This window comes from Mixophyes fleayi, chromosome 1, assembly GCF_038048845.1.
Source record: "Mixophyes fleayi isolate aMixFle1 chromosome 1, aMixFle1.hap1, whole genome shotgun sequence".
NCBI lineage: Eukaryota > Metazoa > Chordata > Amphibia > Anura > Limnodynastidae > Mixophyes > Mixophyes fleayi.
Window position 1 is genome coordinate 280,062,106 of NC_134402.1, and position 22,511 is coordinate 280,084,616.

General features: G+C 40.9%; 1 protein-coding gene across 1 annotated transcript in view; it reads left to right on the plus strand.

The window, feature by feature from the left end:
- Positions 1–2,713: 2,713 nt before the first annotated feature.
- Positions 2,714–22,511, plus strand: part of SMC2 (structural maintenance of chromosomes 2) — a 32,622-nt gene continuing 12,824 nt past the window's right edge. The window contains exons 1-15 of the mRNA XM_075210937.1: positions 2,714–2,795; positions 3,672–3,856; positions 4,620–4,769; positions 4,857–4,979; positions 5,550–5,588; positions 5,813–5,923; positions 8,092–8,136; positions 8,409–8,642; positions 9,134–9,283; positions 9,360–9,593; positions 13,684–13,843; positions 13,949–14,066; positions 17,689–17,827; positions 17,965–18,084; positions 18,318–18,522. Coding sequence (XP_075067038.1) covers positions 3,689–3,856; positions 4,620–4,769; positions 4,857–4,979; positions 5,550–5,588; positions 5,813–5,923; positions 8,092–8,136; positions 8,409–8,642; positions 9,134–9,283; positions 9,360–9,593; positions 13,684–13,843; positions 13,949–14,066; positions 17,689–17,827; positions 17,965–18,084; positions 18,318–18,522 — 1,996 coding nt within the window. The 5' untranslated portion in view covers positions 2,714–2,795; positions 3,672–3,688. The remainder of the gene's footprint in view (positions 2,796–3,671; positions 3,857–4,619; positions 4,770–4,856; positions 4,980–5,549; positions 5,589–5,812; positions 5,924–8,091; positions 8,137–8,408; positions 8,643–9,133; positions 9,284–9,359; positions 9,594–13,683; positions 13,844–13,948; positions 14,067–17,688; positions 17,828–17,964; positions 18,085–18,317; positions 18,523–22,511) is intronic.

Here is a 22,511-nt window from a genome sequence, read left to right on the forward strand (position 1 = left end):
GTGTACCAGATATTAGTCAGTACATTGGGACTTGTTCCACCAACTGTTGCACTGTATATTATGGTTGCCTCCAAAAATGGAAATTAGTTTTGGAACCAGATATTGCTCTCCATAATACATTTGGCACCAGATAAGACTTGGCACCAGATATGTGTCTGCATAATAAATTTGCACCAGGTATTGCTCTGCATATTAACCATAGCAACAGTTATGTGTCTGCATATTAGACTTGGCACCACAAAGGCAAAGCCTGCTAGTAATTATCCTCATAACAATAAGAGCGCTTTCATATGTGCATAGGCTTATTTTAAAAAATCACATTATAATAGACAAACATTAGTTTGTTTTTTTTTAAAGTTTTATTTTTGCTAGGTCATAACAACAAAAAAGAACGATTGGCTGAGTGAATACACTTAGCAAAAATAGTCAGAAAGTAACAAAGTCTATGACCAGCGTAAAACATGTGAAACGCTAAGTCAACCGAACATTTAGATTTAGAAGTAACGAAAGTTTTTGCATAAAGAGGAAAGAAGAAAAGAAAGTTTACGGAAGAAAAAGGAAGCAAGAGAGGAGGGAGAAAAGGAAGGAGGGTAAGAAGTGACTAGATCCATTGTAAGGGAAAAGAGAAGTCCTAGAAAGAAATGAGGTTTTAGAGCTGGGTTATGTAAAGGTGGGCATGCCTGAAAGAAGGATAACCACGGGTCCCAAACCTTGGTGAAGGCTCTCGAGGAGTTCCGAATGATACTGGTCATACACTCCATCCGTTGAATCTGCCAGACTCTATTAATTATGGACTGCATGGAGAGAGGGGATTGCATACGCCAGACTGCTGTTATTTGGCATGCAGCTGCCGCGATAATGTGCCTGATCAATATTATTCTGGTGTCGGGGTGCCGAGAGAGCCCCCACAGGGAGAAGAAAAAAAATTTAGATTCCAGGGGAATGTCCACCTGAAGGATTGAATTAATCAAGCCTCTAATCTCAACCCAGAAGCCTGACAGTTTTGGGCACGACCACCATATGTGGAGAAATGTGCCTTCATGGGAGCACCCTCGCCAGCACCGATCAGAAGAGTCAGGGAGAATTTTGCAAAGGCGCGAAGGCAAATAGTACCATCGGTATAGCACCTTATAAACGTTCTCTTTAATTCTAACGCAAATGGAGCTAGAGGCAGCACTCTTGTATATCTCAGACCACTCCTCATCAAACAGCTCTTCACCAAGGTCCCGTTCCCAGGCTAGTTCATGGGGGGGCTCTAAGAGTTGAAGAGGAGGGAGCAAGCTCATAGTAAAGCATTGATATTAGACCTTTAGTTGAGGATTGGCGTAAACAAAGGGCTTCAAAGGTAGAAAGAGGTCGGGATAAAGGGCGATCTTTAACAGCACTATGAAAGTGGCGATGTTGCAAAAACTGATAAAAGTACTTTGAGGAAATCTGGATATGTGATTGAATTTCAGAAAATTGAGGAAAAGTTGCAGAGGTGGTTAGGTGATTGAGATAAATGATTCCCCGCGAGTACCACGGCTGGAATGAACTGTGATGAAGTCCTGGAAGAAATTCCGGAGAGCTGAATAACCGGGGAGGACAAGGCAAATTTCTGGGATAATAAGTCCCAAATGGAGAGTGTGAAACTACTGGATGAAGTAACAAGCGTTTGGGGCGACGAGATCTTGGGAGCCATAGGAGAGAAGATAAAGTTTGCTTGGTGGACAGCAGTCTGTAGTAACTAACATTATGTATAATGAAGTACCGCTAGTTTTTATGAAACCTTCCTCCTCTGCGGTAGATGATGGGGCTTTGCAGTGCTCTTAAAGCAGCAGCAAAGACCTGTAGCGCTTCCTATTTCTACAACACATGCATTGGCACTACATCTAGTCATACAAAGTTTACAGTCTGCTGAAAACTAATGGAAGCAAGCTAGCTTGGTTTAAAAATTGCAATTACTATATCTACTATACCAGTTAACAAGAGATCTATGGAGACCGCGTTAAACAGTGTACAGTGGTTAAAGGCACTCTCCTCTGCTAAACCCTTGCTAAATAGTGCAGATTAATGCAATAGTCATTCTGCTGAGAAAACCAGTTGGCTCATTACGGTTTCAGAAACACAAACGAATGCACCACTACACATAATAATCCAAACTATTACTGAATTTGCAATCACATTACAAAAACCTAGAAAGGTTTTAAAAAGAAGAAAAAAAAAAAAAAAAAAAAAAGTGTCACTCTCGAACAGTCCAAACTGATCCTCTCAAACATCGGAATCTTCTGTCCAAGTTGAACACCAACTACCTGTCTCTATAAAGTGAACTATACTTTTGTTTCAATTGTCTTTAGAAAATGTACAACAAAAAGTTCGCCCTCTGCAAAGAAAAATAGAGCCGAGCCACGAGAACTGCCCCCACTATTCTACGTTTCCGCCAACACTAATGCGACCACAGAAGCTGCCTGTGATTCAAATTATCCACCCGCCCCCTTTTGGGTCTTCTTTGGGACTTCTCTGGGACAGAGTATGATTTGTCTGGCTGTCTAAATAGTGCCTGTCTGAAAACAAAATAAGGATGATACCTTAACTGATATACTTTACTGTATCGTAGGAAAAAAAGAAATATATGTCATACATGTAGGCTATTTATAGTTTCTTTTACTTTGTTTTAAGTAATCGTAGATCGTTACTGTAAAACGGATCAGGCGTCTGATAGGTCCTTCCTGGCCAGCTTCACAACGTCTAATACAAACTACCGGGCGCGAAAGCACTGCTCAGCTTGAAAGAGAAGTGCCGAGTGGGGAGTTTTGGTGAGTGTATCTGTCAGTAAGTACGTGTGCCCGGGTACCGGTGTTGGATATACTGTTGTCTGGATGCTGCATGTGTCCTGCAGTGTTGTCTTATACTTAGAATGCCCGTTTTTTTATTTCTAGATTGCTATTTGGGTATAGGATACCAGTCAGTACTTAGCTCTTACGTGATTGTTGCCATAAGTCTTCGTGATTACTATGTTCCACTATTTTTTGTCTTATTTATAGATGAAACACAAAGTGAACAACAAACTTTAGACTTGATGTGCATTGTTTTGCTTTAAATGGGTTGAAGAATATTTTGAAGAAAATGTTAATGTCCGGCGTCCCTGGCCATCCTGTGCCTCTCCAGGGTTTGTGAAACTACCAGTCCCAGCATCCCCCCGACAGCTATCAGCTGGCTGTCTACTGGCAAAGCATGCTGGGGCTTGTAGTTTCACACCACCTGAACAGCACCAGGTTTGTCCAGGCTTGCTGTATGGCATTAAAGTAACTTGGATTGACATATGGGATGGACTTTAAAAGAAATACCCACCTGATTTAGTTTTGATGCCTTTCCCCACTGTAGTTGGACTCTCTGATCCTAACCTCTGCCAAATACCATATGTATATATGTATTGTACCTGTAATGGAAAAAGTATTTTTGAGTTTAACATGTGACTGTCCCAATATAGCTGCCCTCCCCCCCCCTCTAGCAGAAATAGTCTCACATAAAATATCTTTTTAACCTCAAACTCTGCCAAGAACTTGAGTGACAGCGTTTTAGACTGATGCCCTGGATTTTCAGTTGGCACAAGTCACTTATTTAGTAAATGTTACAGCTGCAGTAATTTAAAGCAACACTTATCATATGATAAATCTTTTACTCACTTTCAGGTAAAGCAAGAAGAAAGATGCACATAAAATCCATTATCATTGAGGGCTTCAAGTCTTATGCTCAGAGAACAGAGATCAATGGATTTGATCCACTCTTCAATGCTATTACTGGGCTTAATGGCAGTGGCAAGTCCAATATTCTGGATTCCATTTGTTTCCTTCTCGGCATTTCCAATCTTACACAGGTAAAACAAGGGCAGCGGGAAATCACAGAAAATACCTGCTCAGACAGCAAACACATGACAAGACAAAGCTCAATAAAAAGCACAATCAAGTAGGCATTATCCTGTGAACTAAGCACATAAGGCTTTATTTAGACATAGGAGCAAATTCAGTTTAAAAGTGCATGTCTGGACCAGGACAAACCATATTGTGATGCTAATGAAATTTTCTCTTTGTACTCAGAGAAACATACTGCTTTACTTTTATACTGCAATTTTTTAGTTGAGGTATGACTTGCACCATCCCTTCACAGTATAGGGGTCAGTGCGGCACTGACCTCTCCCCTCTTCACAGTATAGCGCTTAGTCTAGTGGCCAGTCCTGCATCAGTAGATGCACTTTGCTAACCAGTGAGGTTAATCATACTACAGATTACAGCTTTTTCCCTTTTGGATCTTACAAATCCATTTTGAAGAAAAAGGACTGCAAAGGAGGACTTCTAAGCTAAGTATAGTTCTAGAATCTCTTATCCAGAGCTATTGAATGCAGGCCTAATCACCAAATGTTCTTACTAGAGTTGTTATGAGGAGCTAAGATTGAATAGAAAGGGGTAAGCAGGGATTAGTCTGGGTAAAAGGGGTAATATTTTACACGTTTTAGCATATTTTAAGCATGGTAATCTAACTTGCAAACATTCTGGATAATAAATCCCATATCTGTGTATAGTTTTAATCCATGATTGTTTTTCTCTTATTGATTGTTTTTGATTTACATTCATTGCTGCCAGGTTAGAGCTTCCAATCTGCAAGATCTTGTGTACAAAAATGGTCAAGCTGGAATAACTAAAGCCACAGTTTCAATCACATTTGACAACCATGACAAAAAGCAAAGCCCCCTGGCATTTGAGGCACACGATGAGATTACTGTGACAAGACAGGTGAACAATGATTTATGGAAATCCATGTTAACATAATAATATGTCAACTTTATACAGGTCTCATCATCTTTGCGTTTATTGCTATAGGTTGTAATCGGTGGAAGAAATAAATATTTAATCAATGGAGTGAACGCAAACAACACTCGTGTACAAGATCTCTTTTGTTCTGTGGGGCTCAATGTCAACAATCCACACTTTCTCATCATGCAGGTTTGTTCCGTCCAGTATATTATTAATTTGCACTGTTAGAGACAAATGCATAACCTTACTTTTACTATGAAGAGGCTAAACATAAATTACCCTAAACTTTGGGTCAAGTTCGGACTGGAGTTAGAAGGAAGGTGCTGTTTTTAAGATCAAAGTCATGACACTAAAGCTGTGATGGGCAACTTAAATAGCTATACATTCAAAGGGGCCACATAGAGGAAGGACGAGGAGAGCACAGTGCACCCTCTTTTCCAGGTATGCCATGTGACCCCCCCCCATCTCTTCAATGTGCAGGGGAGGTCATGTGAGATTGACGTCAGCCGTTCTGCTTCATTATCTGTTAAGCAGAGAATAACATTGGGAGTAGCTGGCTGGCTTTGGTGTTTCGTGTGCGGCTGGGGTGCTGCAGGTGAGGCTAAGCGGGCCGGCTGTTGCCCACAGCTAGTAAAAATTGTGCGTGGTAGATATACTGTATTTGCTTAAAATAAAATTACTATAAAAAATCATAGTAATTCATTTAATTTATGATTTCTTTTTAGATAGTGAAATTTTGTTTTGTTTTTTTTCCTTTAGGGGAGGATAACCAAAGTTTTGAATATGAAGCCCCCTGAGGTAAATATGTATGTTTTGTTTTCGTTTGTTAGATATATTGTACAGCCTTAGGGTGATGTATGATCACAATTCCATATACAATTGTTTAGTTATGGAATGCATATTAATCCATTAAGTTACTGGTTCTTGGCATGCAGCTAATAATAATAATAACTTTCAAGTTCTTTTCGGTAAATTCTTTTACATCTTTTAGCTGTAAAGTTCTGTTTTTTCCTATTGTACAGATTCTAGCTATGATAGAAGAAGCAGCAGGCACCAGAATGTATGAATGTAAGAAAATTGCTGCTCAAAAAACTATTGAGAAAAAGGAAGCCAAGCTCAAAGAAATTCATACGGTAAACCTTTGGTGTTTTGTGTGCGCCCTTCCACTGTTTGCAGCTACAGTATAAATTGTCTTCAAGCATTGCAGCTGAGTTTCCCCAACACCTACTCCCTGGGGGCTCTCATCTCCTCCTTCGGTCTTCAGTATTACCTTTACGCTGACGACATCCAACTCTACATCTCCTCGCCCGATCTCTCCTCCACCCTCCTCTCTCGTGTATCTGACTGCCTCTCTGCCATTTCCTCCTGGATGTCCTCGCGCTTTCTCAAAATTAACATCTCCAAAACTGAACTCATTGTCTTTCCTCCCCCTAGACTCCCCTCCCACCACATCCTCTCTATCACTGTTAACAATACCACCATCTCCTCTGTCACCCAACTTCACTGCCTGGGCGTCACCCTCGACTCCTCTCTCTCCTTCGCCCCCCACATCCAATCCCTTGCCCAAGCTTGCCGCTACCAGCTACGCAACATTGCCCGCATCCGGCCCTTCCTCTCCCAAGATGCCACCAAAACTATCATCCACACACTCATCATCTCCCGCCTTAATTATTGCAACCTTCTTACTGGCCTTCCCCTTTCCCATCTCGCCCCCCTCCGCTCTATACTCAATGCGGCTGCAAGGCTCATCTTCCTTTCTCGCCGCTCCTCATCCGCCGCCCTACACTGGCTCCCCATTCCTTACAGAATCCTTTTCAAACTCCTAACCGTCACTTTCAAGGCTCTCTCCCAGTCTACCGCCCCCTATATCTCTAACCTCCTCTCTATTCACACCCCTGCCCGCCCCCTGCGCTCGGCAAATGACAGTCACCTCTCCTCCACTCTGATCACCTCTTCCCACTCCAGAATCCAAGACTTCTCCCGTGCTGCCCCCCTTCACTGGAACGACCTCCCTCGCTCCCTCCGTCTTTCTCCCAATTTGTCCTCCTTCAAGAAGGCACTAAAAACTTACCTGTTCCTAAAAGCCTACCAACCTTACACCTAACCCCCTCATCTTATCTCCTCCGCTTCCTCTCCCTCTGTCTTCTCCCAGCCCCCCTGTTCTCTCCCCACTTCTTCAACTTGCTCCCTGTGTGCCTGTGTTCTGTCTAACCTCCCTTAGGATGTAAGCTCATTTGAGCAGGGCCCTCTTCCCTTTGTTCTCCATACCTGTTCTTCTGCTCCGTCTTTACTGCATTAGCCTGCCTGGAGTCTCTGAAGTTTTGGTATTTTTTGTTTACTGTGTGTAATGTTTCACCTTGGTTAGTCTACTGTTTGTGCTGTGTACGGCGCTGCGGAACTCTTGTGGCGCCTAACAAATAAAGGATGATAATAATAATAATAAAATAATAACTGCATTTGCTCATGATGTTTTTTTAGTGTTATTCTCAGTTATGTGACTTTCTTTCTGACAAATCCTAACTATGATTTTGACTGTAGGAGTGAGGTGATGGATGTATGGTAAAATGGTGTGTTTATCCTCTTTGCAACCAATTAGATGTCTAGCTTAGTTATTTTTGTGAAACTATGCACACAAAGTATTCAGTGAAGGAGGCATTTGAACTGTTTAATGGCAAGGCCCAATCACCTGCTGAAGCTCGATGGAGTGCTGCAGCCAAATAAAGAATTGTGTTAGTCACCTGTTTTTGGAATATCTTGTCACATGAACAAACTTCTGTTAAAATTAAAACATTTTTTATTTTTATTTTTATTTTTCAATACCATTTTATTTTATGCTACGCTCCTCTAGGCTCAAACAAATTTTTGAAACTTCAACTCTTCTGAAACATTGCTGTTGACCAATCCACAATAAACTATAGAAGCAGCTGATCCATTAAGCAGTTTATCTAGCAAAATAGTCAGATGTGTTATTGAAATATATAATTAATTTGAAGCAATTAAAATAATTAAAGGGATGTCATTTTTTTATGTAGTCATCACTGTGTCTTATAGAATTTGCCACAATGACAAAGATTGTATCTAATGCAAACAATGAAGAAAATCCTGTTTAAATAAAAAATTGTCTTTAATGTTTTTTTGTTTTTTTTTGTATAATGTATTCTTACTATAAAAATTTTCAACTTTTTTATTTTATTTTATTTTTTAATTTTATATATATATATATATATATATATATATATATATATATATATATATATATATATATATATATTACTCATATACTTGTCAATATTTTGACTAGATTCTGGAGGAAGAGATCACCCCGACCATACACAAACTTAAAGAGGTAGGTGTGCAACTTTGTAAAATTCTCTGAAAGTGTGTTTTACAAGCGAAAATTGAAATTTAAAAAATTAAGTAGTTGCAAGTAATCATATATACACTGCAGAAGTGCATATGACATTGCACATGTATATTTAATCTTTCAGTAGGCATTGCATAAAAACACATTTTAAGCAGTTATTTTAGCTATAACTTTAATATTTCCCACAGTCAAAGACAATGTCTATTTTATCTATAGAAGGAGTAAAATATTACCTTACCTTACTGACTCAATAGGAAAGGTCCTCCTATTTGGAATACCAGAAGATCACGCGAGAAATTGAGCTTCTGAGCCGTCTCTATGTAGCCTATCAATTTGTATGTGCAGAGGAGACAAAGGTGCGTTCTGCTGAGGAACTGAAGGAAATGCAAGATTCAATCCTTAAGCTTCAGGAGACCATGGCGGAGAATGAGGGGAAGGTGAAAGAATTAAGCAGAGAGATAGCAGAGCTGGAGAAGAAGAGAGATCAGGTAAACAAAAGATTGTTTGAAAACAACATAAAATAAGTAACAAGTTACAAGATTTTTTTATGTAAAATAGTAACATTAGCAAATATTTATTGGTAGATTATTATTTTTTTCTCTCCTTTCCACAGCCGATTTTCTGTCTTTTTTAAAGGTGAGCACACATGGAATGATTTGGTTGTTCGATCAGAATAGCAAACAAATATATCGGAGGTTGATCATCCCTGTGTGTGGCAAAAGTCAAATTGTGTGAATCTAATTGTTTAGCAATGTGGTCAGCTGCAAATACATATGTGCTAACAGCATCTTAAGTTATGTAGCAATAAAAAGCTTTAATAATCTCATCTTCTCTGTTCTTGCATAAACCAGAAAACAAGCATCAGTTGAGATATTCTTTGGTTTGGGGGATTTGCAATTCAAAAGTGCTGATAAGTTATTGGCCATTGTGCACAGTAGTAATCAAACAATTTGTCCTGAGATTGTGCTTTATTTTGCAGGAAATTGGAGGGGCATTGAGAACTTTGGAAGAAAGCCTTGCTGAAGCTCAAAGAGCTGACACTAAAGCACAGAGCACATTGGATCTCAAAAAGCAAAACTTGAAAGGTGAAGAGAAGAAACGTAAGGAGTTGGTTAAAAGTATGGAAGAGGTAAGTTACAATTTTTGAAATGTGTGAGCTTTGTTTTTATGTAAGAAAATGAAACATTCTGACTGCTTTAATATAGGATGCCAAGGCTTTGAGTAACAAAGAGAAAGAAATTAAGAAGATAACAGACAGCCTGAGCTCCTTGCAGGAGGCCAGTCAGAAGGATGCAAAGTGCTTTACTGCTGCTCAGCAACATTTCAATGCTGTGTCTGCTGGTCTGTCCAGCAATGAGGATGGAGAGGAGGCTACACTTGCAGGACAGATGATGACTTGCAAGAATGAGATCAGCAAAGCAGAAACAGAGGCTAAACAGGTACTTCTAAGAAACGCTGTAACAATACAAATCCCATAATTGTATGTTTATCCAGTTTGATGTTGATACCTTTTGTGGTAACAGAAATTTTTAGACATGTGAGCTTTGGGAAACTTTATTACTACTACTACTAATTTTATTTATATAGCGTTTTTCTCCCAATAGGACTCAGCACCACATAGTAATTGAGGTTATCAATGTGCTTAAGTGTGGGCTGGACAAATCCTGGTTGCCATGGTGATTAAAAAAAACTGACCTGGTGACTGGATATAGTTACCTTTCCGTGTGCTCAGTGCTCGGATCAGTATCTATGCTCTAGAGTCTGGGTACCAATTCTATACCTCTGGTAATGGTTCTGACATTTTAGTGCTTACTGATACATTTCTCAGTATTGTGAACTGTTGTTATTGTGGTCAAAGCCTCTAATTGGGGAGTCGCAGTGCTCAATGCTATTTATGAGAGCACAAAAATGCAGAAATCCTGGTACTCTGGGGTGGGGAATAAGTTAGTGGCTTTTTTTTCATATTTTCCATGTGCACCCATCCTGTGTGGCACGCAGACTTCTGTATTATTTCATTTTTGTGGGGGAATGCAAGCTGTTATAATGCTGCTCTTTGTGATGACAACTTAGCTGGTGTAATATTTTTTTGTATAAGGTGCACACACTGTTATGTAATGGTTTTTTTTAAGGGGTTATGTAGGTGTGATCTAAGCACAAGCTGATTTGTAATTTTATATTAAGGAACACTGGCTGACTTCTAATCGTGCATTGCTCATTTGTAAATTTTATGTATAACTTTCATGTTTATACTTACAATATTGCTGGTTACTAAGTTTTGGCCAGGCTACTAACTTTTTTGGGGTAAATTAGTCTAAGGCGCAGATTCAATTCACTGCGTTGTTCTTTAGCCACTTGAATGATAACTTTATTTCTTGAATAAATAGCATTGAAAAAATACATTGAATAAACAATAAATAAAAAAACAAATGATATATTGAAGTAGAATGGGTGTACTTCAGTCTGTCCTCAATTCCTATTGTTGATGGGGTGGAAGCTGTATCTATGAAGCATAAATAATGCTGCTTATGATGCATCAGATGATAAACAGGTATACTGTAAGACCACATATTGGGATATGCTGGGAACTGCCATCCCATTGGATTTATGAAGATATGAAAAACTGGTGTGTGTGAAATGGAAAAAAAATGTTTAATCATATTTGGGCTTTAATGATTGCACTTTGGCTGAAAATAGGGCAAAAATGTAATTGGATTTAGGAATGTGAACAGCCCTGGGATCTATATAGGTTGCCCAATATCAATTGGAAAATCAACACTAATAATTGGTTTGAGTGAGAATACTAATTATGGTCATACAAGAAAATAAAAGGTATAACATTTGAGTAAGGTAAAAAACACAATTGTAAGAATAATAAACTTGACAGTGAAAAAAAATGTTACAGAAAAATTTTAAAGCGATACATACGCTGAAAAACTGAGAAGGATAATGTTTCCTGATGTATTAAGGAGAGAAAAAATTCTTGTGTGGCCATTTAGTAACTAATGGATTTGTGAATAAGGAAAATATAATTAAGATTCTCTAGTTTGTCAGGTTTCAAGATAATTTTAAATAGATCGCTTAGTGTTACTTTTTTTTTTTCTATTTCTTCTACACATCTCTATCATTCTTTTTAATGATATTTTACCTAAATAAATGAAAACATTCATTGTCTCCCAGATGGATGAAAGCTAAAACTAGATTTTTGTACATTGTTTTCCCCAGCACCTATTTTCCGGGTGCTCCACCCTTCTGTTTTTACTTGCCATCTGGAACTTGGTGCCCAATAGAATCCTATTATAATAGAATAAACCATGTTTTATCCTATTAGCACAGGCACTATGCGAGCACTACAGCCAATAGTGTGTATTAGACCACTGACCACCAGTCCCAACTTTTTTCATTATTGCAAAGTATTACAATTGCCGCCACCTGGCTGTCACATTTTTCTGGGGAGAACAATGTTGTACTTATCTGAGTCCATTGAAGGGGACACTGTGCTTCCTCCCTTTCTACTCTTTACTCGTTATTTGTTTATTATTAGTTTATATATTTCCAAATTAGCAAACTTTTTTTTTGTGTTTTTTTTGTTCCATTCATTTTCTGGAGCTTAGTTAATAACTAACTGAGGCTTCCTGATTGAAGGGCATATAGAGGGGTAGGAGCTTTCTGAATTTTTGCTAAATTAATATTAAGTACCTAACCTCTAGACCAACTTCTATATCAACAATGGACTCTGAGAAATGGATTTAAGTACAGAAATAATTTTTTTTTTCACTGTGCACATGACATCATGGAAATTTCACTTGGTCATAAAGGTATTACAAGAGCTATTTGTCGCTTCTTTGCTTTCTGTTGCCCACTATCTTTGTCTCATAAATTTTTATATCTAATATATAAATGTCTAGTGGCGTGTGTTAGTCTGTCTGTCTGTGTGTGTGTAAAAAAATAAAACCAAGCTGCAGCACCACCTGCTGGGCCGAGTTATACACTGACCTACTAAATTCTTAGTGTGTGTGGAAAAAAAAATTCAGAAAGGGCTGAAATTTGGTATACTAAGATGTTTGTAATTTGTTAATTTAATTTGTTAATTGTTAAAAGTGTTTATAAAGATTTAAAAAATATATATATATATTTCTTGAAGAAGTGACCGTTGGAAGTGGTTGGTGGTTGCCGGGGGTGACAGTAGGGAGTGGTTGGTGGTTGAGGCCCGGGCTATGGCCCAAATGCATGACAAGAACCTTTTTAAGACCTTAAGTAGCTTGATTTGACTAGAATGCATGAGTATCATGCACGGGTTAACTTGTGTATCTAATATATAAATGCTTAGTGGCGTCTGTGTGTGTGGAAAAAAAAAACCAAGTTGCAGCGCCACCTGCTGGGCAGAGTTATACACTGACCTACTAAATTCTTAGTGTGTGTGGGGAAAAAAATTCAAAAAGTGCTGAAATTTGGTAGGGCTCAAACTCATTTTCGTGAGGTAATTTTACCTCATGAACACACATGTGTAGAGGCGTGTGTGTGTGTGTGTGTGTGTGTGTGTGTAAAAAACTATTTTCTCAGAAAGGGCTCATCCAATTGACCTGAAATTTGGTATACTGACATTATTTGACAAAAAAAATTAGAATAGTGTAGTCAGTTAACTTCCATCATCCCCCCCTTCCCCCCGTGGGAGGGGTAGTAAAGGCTAAATTTACCAGTTGAGGGCTCAAACTCTTGACCGTGTGGGTATTTATTTACCAGAGCCTGTGTTTGGTCATGGACAATTGTATGTCGCATTTTCACGAGTACGGAGAAGCAGTGATGTGAAAGTGCAGGTTATGAATACTGCCCTTCAAGGAAGACTGATTAAGCACAGCGATAAGGTGTTTAGCAGAAATGTTGTGTATCGAGAGGTTTTAGAACAGTAAGACGATGGAGATTAAGGATGTGGCGATGAAGGATGAGGTGATGGAGAAGAATGATGAGGTGGTGACATGTGGACAAAACCACGTTAAAAAGGGCGCTTACGTCGGGAAGTAACGCTCTTCCCCTGAGGAGGCCTGGCCTAGCCCCAAATGCATGACAAGAACCTTTTTAACACCTTATGGAGCTTGATTTGACTAGAATGCATGAGTATCATGCACGGGTTAACTTGTATGTATGGTATGTATGTATGTATGTATGTATATATATATATATATATATATATATAATCATATAGATATATCATATAGATATATCTAGAGAGAGAGATAACATAAATATAAATGTTTCAATGTGTTTAGAATGTTGTTTTTCAGCTTAAATATATTTGATCATAATTTGAAGCAGCATATTCTATTTTAACCAAAATTTATCAAGTAACTCAGCCATTCCATTAGTTTACCATGATACTTTAAAACCCTTTAGTGAATTGGTACACTAAAGACCAATCCAAGAGAATTTGGGTCGTGGGTAGATAGGAGTTACTAGTGTTATAATGGCTTCGGTGTTGGGTTGACTGAAAGGTCAGTTGTGATAGATGCATTTAAAATGGCTGCTCTTTTTCAGGCTCAGATGAAGCTGACCCATGCACAGCAGGAACTGAAGACCAAGCAGGCTGAGGTGAAGAAGATGGACAGTGGCTACAAGAAGGACAATGAGGCCTTTGAAGCAGTTAAGAAAAATAAGGAAAAACTTGAAGCGGAAATGAAAAAACTGAACTATGAAGGTATGGGATGCTCCCCTCTTCATAATGTTGATATTTATGTGCTTATATTTAAATATTTTGGCTGGTGTAATATTCATGTTTTTTACAAGTAATTTTATTTTATAGATGGAAAAGAGGAGCAACTTTTGGAAAAACGCAGGGATCTGTCTCGCAATGTAGGGCGTCTGAGGGAGACCTATGAGTCGCTCATGGCCCGCTACTCCAACCTTCATTTTGAATACAAGTATGTCAGAATGTGTAACTAGTCATGTCTCCAGTAAAATGCCTGGGTAGTGGGTCTCCTTTTAACAGCAATTGATACAGATCATTCATAGCAAATAAGAAACTTGAAATAGATTTTTTCCTCTAAATGTGTTGCGAAAAGCCAAGGTGTTAAACCCCAGTTGGTTACTAATGACATTATGCAAAAAAGATAATTTCTCATACCTCCAATAGGGGGACACTGCAATACATATGTGCATAGTAGGTGGTACCAGGATTACAGGCACTTAAACAGTTAGGTATGTGAGTGTAACTCTGCCCCTGCTATACCCCTCCCATAGGAAGGATATTCAGTTTAGTTTTAGTGCCCTCAGGAGATGGGCATGTTTTCCAGGGCTCCTACCCTGGATTTAATTTTATTTAATGTTTATTTTGAATTTATTTTTTCCTTATTACAGAGGGAAAATGCTGAGCGATGGGATGACTTCCAGGGGGTAGACAGCCTGCGGCCTTCCTCCACCCTGGGTCCCTGAGCCGGGGTGAGTATCTCACCCCCAGCAGGGTCATTTCTGCATTGCTGGCTGACACCCGTGTCCACATCTCCTTCTTTTGGAGCCAGATTAGACCAGCTCATTTTGGAAGCTGCGGGAGGTAAAAGCCCAGTTTTGCCTGTCACTCAGACCAGGCCTAAACAGCCTAGGTTGCAGTCCTTTCGGCCCTTTCACAGATCTAGAGCATCACCTGCTAGGGGCCAGTCAAATGATCCTGCTAGGGGCGGGTTCTGTAGGGGCTGGGGTCCCTCACTCAGGGGGCATCCTAAACCAATAAGAGTTGGCCTCGGCATGACTTGACTTCCATACACAGAGCTGTAGTGGAGGCACGTCTTCTGCTTTTTCGGGACAGATGGCTGGAATCCTCGTTGGACCCATGGATCAGGGGCATTGTCATGAGGGGGTACGTCATATACTTACCTCGGTTTTCTTGTTGCCGTTTTCACCATGGCGCTTCCAGCCTGCGGTATTCGGCGCAAAGCCCTGTAGATGGCAATCCAGAACTTGCTGGATGCAGGAGTCATCATTCCAGTTCCGCCACCTGAGAGAGGTTTGGGGTTTTACTCAAACCCTTTCCTAATCCCAAAGTCGGATGGCTCTTTTAGACCAATATTAAATTTAAAGACCTTAAATTTAGAGGTCAGAGTCAAGGGATTCAATATGGAATGTCTCAAGTCAGTGATAGCACCATGGAACAGGGAGAGTTTTTAGCTTCCCTGGCTATAAAGGACGCTTACATTCACATTCTCATTTGGCAGGGCCATCAATGCTTGCTACGCTTCGCAGTAAGAACCTGACACATTGCTTAGAACGGTTTCATCAGAGGAATGAATGTCCGTACTGAAAATTTTTATTGGCCGGGTGATATCACGTGACTACTGGCTCGGTATTTAAACAGTATCTTTTCAGTACGGACAATCAGGGCATCAGGATTTGGCATTTATCTATTTGGCACAGTGAATCTTTGGACTCTTGCACTTCAGAACCCCGGGGTTAGTCTATATTTCAGTGGACTGAAATAAGCGGATCGATACTGGGACACTTTAATCATTACCTCTCCATCTTTTCAGCGGCTTCCAGGTGGGACAAGCGTCTTTCATATATTTACTTCATTCAGCATTCGTTGCTGCAGCTGATTTCTGCATGCTAACAAGTAGTTTGTATTGATTGGCGGTGTTCTCTGGTTTAGCCAGGAGAGTGACGATCTCTTATCTCAGTGATCCATTTTGCACTATATTATTTATTTTATGTTATAAGTCTGTTTTACTGATGTGATCAATTTTGCACAATACTGTTTACTTGATAAGTCCATAATACCGATTTGTGCCTTTATTTATGTCTGTTTGCTGCTTATTGATTATTTCTGTTTTTAGCATATTTATTATTGGTTCAGCAATTTTAATAAATTTGGTTTGGATTAAGCGCTCTTATTATCCTTTCTTTCGTGCTATTCTTTGAAGATACAGATATCTGCATAATAGTGAGCTGCGGTCCACTTTGATTCTGTTTATATGTGCATGATTCATAGTGCCTGATACTTCCATTTTGTCACAGTAATTCCTTACTTGGGCGACCTTCTTTTGAAGGTTCCATTGGCTGAGTTCCTGTCAGAGCACATTCAGTTGACTAGATACTTCCTGGAGGAGCATGGTTGGATAATACACTTGCCAAAGTCCTCTCTAATCCCGTCGCAGAAGATGCAGTTTCAAGGGTTAAATTTTGAAACCAGGTGTCAGTGTTCCTTTTGGAAGATAAGATACTATCGCTCCAGTCCAGGATCAGAGACCTCTTAAGCAAGAGTCAGGTGTCCCTACTGCAATGCATGTGGCTGCTGGGGACAATGGTGTCAGTCTTTGAAGCAGTGCCTTATGCTCAGTTCCGTTCGCGAGCACTGCAGTGCTGCACAAATGGTCAGGCTCTCGCTAACATCTAGACAAGCAGATGATCATTCTATCATCTCAAGTTCACCTGTCCCTCACTTGGCTGCTGAGGTCACATCTCTCCCAGGGACGATCTCTTCAGACATGGGAATGGACGATTGTCACCACAGATGTAAGTCTTTCAGGTTGGGGGAGGATTCATTTCAACCCTCCGATTCCAGGGTTGGTGGGACCTGCTGGAGTCGTCTCTTACCATAAATGTGTTTGACATCTGTTCACACGTTTGTAAAATGTATAGATTACAAGGCTTTGCATCACAGGATGCCAGCTTTGGCCGTAGGGTTCTGCATGCAGCCGTGTCGGAGCAGTCCCTCCTGAGGGGGCAACTTTGGAAGATTCCCTATGTATTGCAGTGTCCCCCAATTGGAAGTATGAGAAAATAGGATTTTTGTACTCCTTTAAAATCCTTTTCATGTAGTCCATTGGGGGACACTGCGCACCCACCCTTACTCTGAATGTAGTATGGCTAACTGTGTTGTTGTGGTTAGTTAACCTAGTCTGCCTCCTTCGGGCTTTGTTAGACATAAACTGAATATCGTTCCTATGAGAGGGATATAGCGGGGGTGAAGTTACTCACAGACTTAACTGTTTAAGTGCCTGGACTCTTGGTACCACCTACTATACCCCCATGTGTCTCAGTGTCTCCCAATGAATGAGAAAGGGATTTTACAGTGAGTATAAAAATCCTATTTTGTGGGAACCCATATGTAAAGGGTTCTCAATTTCCCAAATTTATGTCCCAAAGTTTTCACCCTATCATACATGAGCTTTGTGATCAGGATGGCTTTACATCCTCAGCTAATTCTCAATTTATTTCTGTTTGCACAGCGTTGACTTCTTCAGGAATAACTTTTTATCTTTGTCTACCCAAGCAAACTTTCTATGATTTTATTCAGGAGCCATAGTGCTTATTAGTGTAGATATTTTGTTTTTCAACTGTCGAAAAGGGGAAAATGGACAAAAAATTCAAGAAATGCATAGGTGGTTTTACTTTTTTGGAAATGTAATAATAGTTTATTCCATTAATCATATAGTTGCAGATACTAAAGTAATCTTCTTGTAAGTCTAATTTCTAATAGCAGAATCGCAGTATTATTTCCTAAACAACTGTAGTTCATTTTCAGTATACATTGTCCTGTATTTTCTTTGAAAGGGACCCAGAGAAGAATTGGGATAGAAAACACGTGAAGGGTCTTGTTGCTTCTCTGATCTCTGTGAAAGACATTTCTACTGCAACTGCCTTAGAAGTGGTGGCAGGTGGACGCCTGTACAATGTTGTTGTCGATACAGAGGTAAAAAAAAAGCATTAGTTTAGTATTTAAGTATAATATCAAGTCTGTGTTAGTGTCAAATTATTGTATGCATGGTGTTGATCACACATTTAAGATTAATACCTACATATGCTATTTTTATTTCCTCTACCCTTCAGGTTACAGGTAAAAAATTGCTGGAGAAAGGGGAGTTGAAGCGCAGACTCACTATTATTCCACTTAACAAAATTTCAGCTCGTCGTTTAGGACAAGATACTGTTAATGTAGCCAAAACTCTGGTAAGTATAAAGTAGTTTATTTAAAATAAAAAGTATCAATCTGTTCATTGTACTATAGGGATCAAATTTACACATAAAAAGATAAAGCAACTTATTCAGTGGTGCTGTGTCTCAAGGAGGAGGCCACACATATGCCATTATAGATTCTATAGTAAGTTGTAAGGAAACTTGGGAGGACAAATAACACTTGCTGGGCTGTACCTCTATCTAACATTTTCTATTTCCTTGTATAGGTGGGAGCTGACAATGTGCACCTTGCCCTCACTTTGGTGGGGTATGAGTCGGAGCTGCAAAAAGCTATGGAATATGTGTTTGGAACCACATTGGTTTGTGATACAATGGACAATGCTAAAAAGGTGACCTTTGACAAACGGATACTGACCAAAACCGTGACCCTTGGAGGAGATACTTTTGATCCACAGGGAACACTAAGTGGAGGTAAATGTGTATTGGTATAAATCTAAATGTATAGTGCTCCCTTTTTACACCACCCCTACTTAATAAAATATATATTCTGTTCACAAAAGTATGATAATGTGTATGTAGAATTTATTATAGGACACAATTGCTGTGATGTGTGTCTTGGCTTCTGTTTTAAACTGCACCTGTTGTAAAAACTGGGCACTGCATTTGAAATTGCAGAAAAATCACATTTATTATTATTATGCTTTCTTTAGAAGACACCACAAGGCTTAATGGGCATAATAGGCATAGTGGGGTTTACTGTGCTGGTTCAGTCTATAAGATACTGATGTCATCATGAGGCCATGATGGTGCAGGGGCATAAGTGGCACAGAATCCCGGAGGGTCCAGATGGTGCAGAAGCCTATTTGGTCTACGTTCAGGATGGTGCGGTGGCCATGATGATGTCTGGGCCTAGGTAATGTAGAAGCCTGGATGGTAGCAACGGGAAGGCATATCCGTAGCAATGCAATAGGTGGTCTATCGACAACAAGGCAACACTATGACAAACAAATGTTATGGTAGAGCAATGCAAAGGCAATAGAGTACAAATACAGCACATTCCCAAAACATTTCCTGAATCTCTTATTTCTCTTTCATCCACTCTGGGAGACACTGCAAACAGAGGTCGTATGAGGGGAGCATGGAGTTGGCACTTAACTAGTTAATTGTTTAATGTAACTTTCGGACAGGCACCTCCACTCTGCAACCCCCTGTGTTCCTCAGGGTAGTTTAAGCACCCAAGGAGTTGGGCTTCCTTTGTGCAGCTCTGCAGTCACACTGATGATTACTTTATTTTGGTTTATTTTATTTTCTATAGTAGTGAGTATCTGTGCTGCATATGTCTGTATTGGAAATTGCTTCCATGATAGAACCCAGTCCTCTCCTGGCAACTGCTATGTCGGCTTGCACAACAGTGACAGAGGTTTACATAAACTAGAGAGGCAGAGAGCCCAGGGAATTTGGAAATGAGGGAGGCCATTTACAGAGCGGATCATACCAATTCCCCTGCTGGAGGGGGGTATTTGAATCAGATATGGGCCACGATCTGGAAAAGATCAACCGCCTACTCTGCAGAAGACGCCCAGCAAAGAGAGGCTGTGTGCACTCTTCAGTGGGGAAGTTCCGCAAAATGGCCGTTCTAAGAGTGGTACAATGAATGCCTGAGGGAGCAGACCATGCATAGGTTCCTGCCAAGCAGCCACCCCTGTCGCTTTCTCCTCGGTGCCTATTCCAGTAGTGATTACAGTGGCAGTCCCGGTAGCGGCTGTGACAATACATACCTGAGCATTACGGGTTTCTCACACCCTTCCTCTGGGGCAACCCGCCTGCTCCATGTCACTGGTTAGGGGCCTGGGCCATCTAAATCTGTTCTTGGATTAGACCAGACCCCAGACAACGCATTCAGAACATCACAGGTCAGCTCATCCTCCCCTTTCGATCTGAGTCAGAGGGTTCTTCGCAGGGTGATCTCGTAGAGGATTCTGACTCCCCGCTGGTGAGGGACTAAGACAAACTTTCTATAAAAAAAAAAAAACAGGGCATTGAGGACTTGGTTCTGGTGGTCCACCAGGCCTTGAACCTCCTAGACTTTAAAGACTCAGGGCCAACTGGTCATTGTCTCTTTAAACAAAAGAAACGTTGGGTCGTTTGGTTACCACCATTGATGGAACTTATGGACATTGTGGAGTTGGCTTCGTAACAGCCGAACTGTGTTAAGAGCCATGGCTGTGCCCTTAGCCACCATGTGGCCGAATAACTCGTGCCGAATAACTCGTCTCCATGACGACCACAATGTCCCTTCTGTTATTCGCTCCGGCTGTTGCTAAGGCAACGGTCGGGACGCTTTTCTTGTTGGATGCCGCGTCTCGGCATCAGGAGCAGCCGGGTATGTGCACAGTTTATAATAAATTAGCAGCCTCCTGAAGCTGATTGCTCTGTTGGAGCCCTGCGTTCCCATTGGTCCATCTATGTATTTAAGGCTTTGTCTCTGACATTCCTGATTGATTCTCTGTTGTGACCTTGCCTGAACCTTTTGGACCCTGCCTGATTGCCTGTCGCCCTGACCGTTTGCCTGGATATTGAATCACTCTTCTCTGCTTGTGTCCCTGACCTTTGCTTGAATTTTGGACCTGCTTGATTGCTGTCAGCATTGACCTCCGGCCTGCACCCTGACCCTTTTACTGACTGTGGACCCCGCGTCCCTGGCCTAGGCCTCCACCTCCAGTTTTCATCTCCGAGACGTGGAAAAATTGGGAGACAGACTATCTCAGCAGACACACTGTGCTGCTAGGGGAGTGGTCGCTCAATCTGGAGAGTTTTCAGTCACTGGGTCGACCTGGACTTTGATCTCATGGTGTTGCAGTACAACTGCCAGGTATCCAGGTCCTGATCAATGACCAGGGATCCCTTGGTGGTTGCCGTAGACGTGATAGCCATGGGAGTTCCAGTTGGGATTCCTCCTCCCTCCCTTTCCGATTATTTTGTGTGTCCTCCGAGTCAAGCGACGAGTTCTTCCGGTGATACTGGTTGCTCCTGATTGGCCCCGGTGGGTAAGGTAAAAAGACATCCTGCTCATGGCGGTAGGCCTAAGGTGTCATCCGCCTCTGAGCGATGACCTTTTCCTACAAGGTGTCGCTGTTAAAGCCAGCCTCTAGTGCAGGGGGTTTTCCCTTATAGTAGTGGACACCGTGTTGTGGGCCAGGACACCTGTTTCGGTGAAGCATCTGCCATCAGCTCTGGCACACTATATCTTGTGGTTTTAGCAGAGGATTTGCTTTCGGCTTTCCCGACTCCTTGCCTTTCTTCAGCGTGGCCTTGAGGCGGGTCTTCGCCTTAGCTCCCTGAAGAAACAGGTGTCTGGAGTCTGTCTTTTTTCCAACTTCAACTGGCGGATATGCCCTACATGCAAACCTTTCTCCAGGGAGTCCAGCATATTCGGCACACTGGGAACTGAATTTGGTCTTTGATGTACTGCAGAGCTTCTGTTCATGACAAGGAAGGTCGTGTTTCTGCTAGCTATTGCATCTGCACTTTTATTTTTGGAGCCAGGGGCCCTTTCCTGTCGGGTTACACACTGTTCCCTCCCTTCAACCTAAGGTGGTTTTCGGGTTTTCACCTGAATCAAGAAATTGTGGTTCTGGTGTTCCGGGAGGCAGGTACCTCCTCAGGCTCGAAATCCATGGCTTCCCTGGATGTGGCCCGTGATTTCTGCACTTATGGGGATCGAACATCAACCATTCGGCGGACATATTCCCTCTTTGTCTTGTTTGATGCCCATAAACGAGGTTGGTTGGCTACTTAGCAGACTCGCCAGGTGAATCCCAATTGTAAAGCGCTACGGAATTTGCTGGCGCTATATAAATAAATGTTGATGATGATGATCACTGCTACCATCAGGCAGGCCTATGCTAGTTCGTACCTGCCTATACCTAGTCATTCCTAGTCATATTGCCCACTTCCCCGGGTCTGTTGGGTCATCTTGGGCCGCTTGTAATGGTGCCTCTTTGGAACAGCTCTGCCAGGTGGCCATCTGGTCCTCTGTCCAGAGCTTTACAAAGTTCTATCAGAGGATTTTTGTACTTATGATAATCGTTTTCTCTGATTTCATCTGGAGGACACTGCGTTCCCTCCTTTCTGCTCTTCTGCTGTTTGGTCTTCAGTAGTTTGTCTCCTTTGGGGCTGTAGTATTACACTGAGGAAAGTGGAGGGGAGGGGCCAGTCAGCAAGTTACATTAAACAATGAATTAACTAGTTATGTGCCAACTCCATGCTCCCCTCATTCAACCCATGTTAGCAGTGTCCTCCAGATGGAATTAGAGAGATGGATTCATCGTTAGTATAAAAATCCTTTTTTATCAAATCGATGATATATTAAAAGCCGTCTACATTTATTTTTGTTTGTTTTTTAAGCAAAGACATGGTGAAGTTGAAAATATATTTAAAATTGTATTGCTGGAAAAAAT